The 4,385-nt window shown below is 35.3% G+C and overlaps 1 protein-coding gene across 1 annotated transcript in view; it reads left to right on the forward strand.

The window, feature by feature from the left end:
• LOC107731350 (dedicator of cytokinesis protein 2-like) overlaps positions 1-185 on the forward strand; it is a 45,047-nt gene extending 44,862 nt beyond the window's left edge. The window contains exon 25 of the mRNA XM_016542404.1: positions 82-185. Within this exon, the coding sequence (XP_016397890.1) occupies positions 82-185 (104 nt within the window). The remainder of the gene's footprint in view (positions 1-81) is intronic.
• Positions 186-4,385: the final 4,200 nt, after the last annotated feature.

Here is a 4,385-nt window from a genome sequence, read left to right on the forward strand (position 1 = left end):
GAATGTGTGATGATGGATATGTGAAATGTATTGCACTGCTCACAAGTGTTCTTTCTTTCTCTTTCGTCAGATTGTATGAAGGGAAGGAACAGGCCGAGTTTGAGGAATCTCTCAAAAGTTTATTTGAGTCGATCAATAACCTGATGAAAAGTGACTACACCACTACACTACTGCAGCAGGTATGAATAGTTTAATTCAGTTTATGAAATATATAGGTATAGCTATATATAGCTGTGTATATAAAGTATGTAGCTATATAGCTGTCAGTACAAAGGAGTCACTTGATACAATAAGTGTCACGAATTAGCTGTTGATTAATGACGTAGAAATAGTGCAGAATCTGACATAATTCATTTCACATCATAGCTTTTCATTGTTTTAGAAATATTTCAAAATATTATTTAATTTTTATAATATTTATAGTTTTAAAATTGTATATAATTTATGGTATACATGTATTTATACATTTATATTATTTATTACAATTATATATGTGTTTGTGTGCGTGTGTGTATTTGTGCATTTATGCATGTATATATATATATATATATATATATGTACACATTTATGTACACACTTGATTTTTATATCTGTATGTGTGTATATATAATCATTATATATGACAAATCATATTTAAAACTTTATATATTATATAATAAATTATATAATTATATAATTATTATTTATATAATTATATAATAAAAATATATCAAATATTTTGTCAATCGATCTCATTTACTTTTTTAATACCATATACTTTTCTGTCTGTCTGTTTGCAGTAAGCTGTTGTATGATTTCTACACCTGTATTCCTCCGGATAAACTACAGAAACAGAAAGTGGCGTCCATGACTGTGATCGTGGGCAGCAAACTCTTCCACAGACAAGGTAAAACACGCGCTCATGAAAGTCTGAGATGTCATTAAAAATCTGGAGTTTCCCCCCCCTCTATTTACACCTGAAACTATACTGTAAAAAAAGCAACATTTTGAGTCATAAATACTAAGAGTTGTGAATTACTTTAAACTAGGGATGGCAATAATCGGTATCGGAGCGATAAAGCAATTACCTGCACTAGGGGTGCTCCGCTCAGGATTTTTGAGGCCGATCACAGAAAGCAGTATCTGCTGATACGATCACCGATACCGATATTTTTAAAGCCTTCTTTTTATCATGTAGAATTATTTATAGTAAGACTCCAATCAGGAATTTTAGACATTTATTCAGGGCCTGAATTTCATTTTTGAAAATGAATTCCCCTCTTAAATGACTCGTGTGAGAGGGGATTTTTTAGTTTGAGGGGTAGAGGGGGGCATTTTTTAGACATTTTTCTAAAATATATATTTATCTCACCTAAATGTTTGATCATGCACTGCATTTTTGTTTTTACAATCGTGCAATTGTTGCACAATAGCTGACACACAGCGCAAGCCTCATTTTGTGAGCTGTATGTGAGGCGGCCTTTTACACCAGGTTCACACATACTCCGTTTGCAGTGTGCATGCAGCCGCATGTAAGCGGTGCAGAAGCAGCAGGTGCTCATTGTGCTTTCACACACGAGTCTGCAACTGATTCGTGGCTGTTTGCCATCTATTATTGCCTTGTTTATCTAAAAATGCTCTTTTCCTTTAAACCTAGCCAAAAAGCCATAGTCTATGTTGACTGTGAAGCACAGTAGACTTTAATTATATGCATTTATGGTGTAATTACTACATTTTAGTGTCAATCCATGCTCATATTTACCGCAAACAATGCGCTGTTACTTTAATTCAGTGCTTGCAGCACAGCAAAAATAGACTCAGTGCGGAAATTCCATTAACATGATTGCTTCATCTGGAAAGCATCTGCTGTGTAAAAACATCTCATAGACGTCTTTAAGATGTTAGTTTTACATACATTCTAAATCATAAACATCTTAAAGACATTTTCTAAACGTGTATACATCTGATAGGAAATGTCCTATAGACGTATTGCAGATGAGCAAACACTCTAAAAAAATATGTCTTGCAGATGTAAACGCAGACGTCAAATAGACGTCTCCGGGTGTGCTTTCAGTGCAGACGTTTTTATTTGAGTGTGATTTATTATATCTGAATATAAATAGCATTTAATATAATAGTGTTGTTGTTCATTTTAACCTCTAATGTACCAGTATATATATAATTTAGAGCATCGGCAGATATCATTCTGAGAAATCTGACATGAAATTTCATAGCAGTGCATCTCTACTTTAAACTACATTAAAACCCATGTTAGACCATCGTAATACCCCCAAATATTGTCCCAAACTAGGCAAACACAGTTATCTGAACAAAGATGTTCAAACAATATTGCTGAAACATTAAGGATTTGTGAGTTCCCAGCATGCATTGCAGCATGAATAAATTAGGCATTTACTCTTAAAGTATTATTTCTTTTCTTTTCTTTTCTTCTCACAGCATCTTTGATATGTTATTTTACACTGTATCTTTCCTCGACTCTTTCTCTCTCTGGGTTTATATGATGGCCTCTGGCCTGCTCCTGCCAAACGGTCTCTTAACTAGATGCTATAAAGTGATGAATGGTGTGTGTGTGTGTGTGCGCTCTTTAACTTCGATAAGATGCAGACGGGTGATGAATGTGTTTGTATGTGTGTGTTTTACTAAAGAGTCTGATGGTTTTGCTCATGAAAGCGGTGATGGATTGTGTTGAGTGTGTGTGTTTAATGATGGGTAATCATAGACAGATTCATCATCCAGCTTCATTTAACCTAAAGTGTTAACCTTCGCTTGTATTTGTTGTAAAATCTACCAACACTCTTGTCAGTGCATGACCAGGGTTATTGTAGCTAACTAAAACTAGAAGAAAAACTATAAAAAATAACATTTTACGTCAATTGAAATAAAATATAAAAAAGTAAACTTGTGATATATACATATATTGTGATATACAAATTAGGGGTGTCGAAATTAATAGTTTCTTCGATGCATCGCGATGCAGACAAGGACGATTCGATATCGGTTCAGTAATAGTCCATAACCGATTATAACGTACTGACTCTTTTCTGACGTCATTTGTTGCGGTAGCATACATTAGGCGCGTTCGGCTTGAAGCGCCGCTGCGCAGAATGATCAGTATATGACCAAGTACCGCGAGAGCGATAAGAGAGCAGACGGCTCCTTATGCTTTCGCGGTTGATGTCATACACTCATCCTGCGCAGCGCTGCTTCAAATCGAACGCGCCTAATGGTGGATGGAGGCGACACGCGAATGCGAGTAATTAAAAATGCTCCAACTACTTTAAAAGCCGACATCTGGCCACATTTCGGCTTTTATGAACAACCTGAGCACGACCTGGAGAAGACACATGCTGTGTGTAAATCATGTCACGCATGAAATATGTAGGGGGTAGGGGATGGGCAAATAAAGCCTCATGAAGCACTGAGGCTTTCCTCTGACTGTTTCGGGAAAAGATTCAAAGCTTCGAGTGTCTCGAAAACAGCACCATCTGGTGGTTCATAAAAAATATAGCAGCCAAAAGCCTGTGAAAGACGCTCCGTAGGACGAGGCATCTACCACATATTCCACAGATCGATTCAAGTTACATGCACAAATAAAAGCCTAACAGTGTGTGTGTTTGTTGAGTTTCTGATAAATTCGTTTACCCATTAAACTGTGCAATTTAATACCAGTACGAATATCAATATGATGTAATAAAGAATAATATACTCGAAATGAATTGCATATGACAAATATAGAATCTTTCTGAAATAATTTGTATTCTTCATATTACCGTATTGGCCCGAATATAAGACGACCCTGATTATAAGACGACCCCCCCTTTTTCCAGATGTACCTTTTGGAAAAAGGCTTTTTAAAAACCAAATCTTGTTTTTTCTCAGTAAAACACATTTTGTCTTCAATTATTTTCATATTGCATATTTTTCCTATTTTAATTTTTGTTTTGAAAGTATGGTAAAAACTGGTAAAATGTACCAACAATCACATTAAAAAAAATATACACTTTTTGGTAGCCCATCTGAATTAGGACATTTAGGCTATCCATCTAATAGTAGCCTACCAAAATCTTATTAATCTTATTAATTAAATCTTACTGTAGTCTTCAAATCTGGGTACTGTCTTACGTTTTAAAATCACAAAGGGCACAAAGGGACATCAGGCTAACGTGACAGTCACGACTCATGCAGCTGTAAGGGTTTCTTTTTCTTTTGTTTTTACTCGAGATCTTTAACAACACGCATTACATTACGTATTTAATGGCACACTTGTTTTATGCGTATTTGGCGCCACCTAGTGTTGAGGGTGTATTATTGACATGTCAAAGTCTAGACCCTGAATATAAGACGACCGCGTTTTTTCAGATGTATTTCCAAGAAAAAAACATAGT

Source organism: Sinocyclocheilus rhinocerous, unplaced genomic scaffold (genome assembly GCF_001515625.1).
Source record: "Sinocyclocheilus rhinocerous isolate Xijiao unplaced genomic scaffold, SAMN03320098_v1.1 scaffold939, whole genome shotgun sequence".
In the NCBI taxonomy this organism is placed as follows: domain Eukaryota; kingdom Metazoa; phylum Chordata; class Actinopteri; order Cypriniformes; family Cyprinidae; genus Sinocyclocheilus; species Sinocyclocheilus rhinocerous.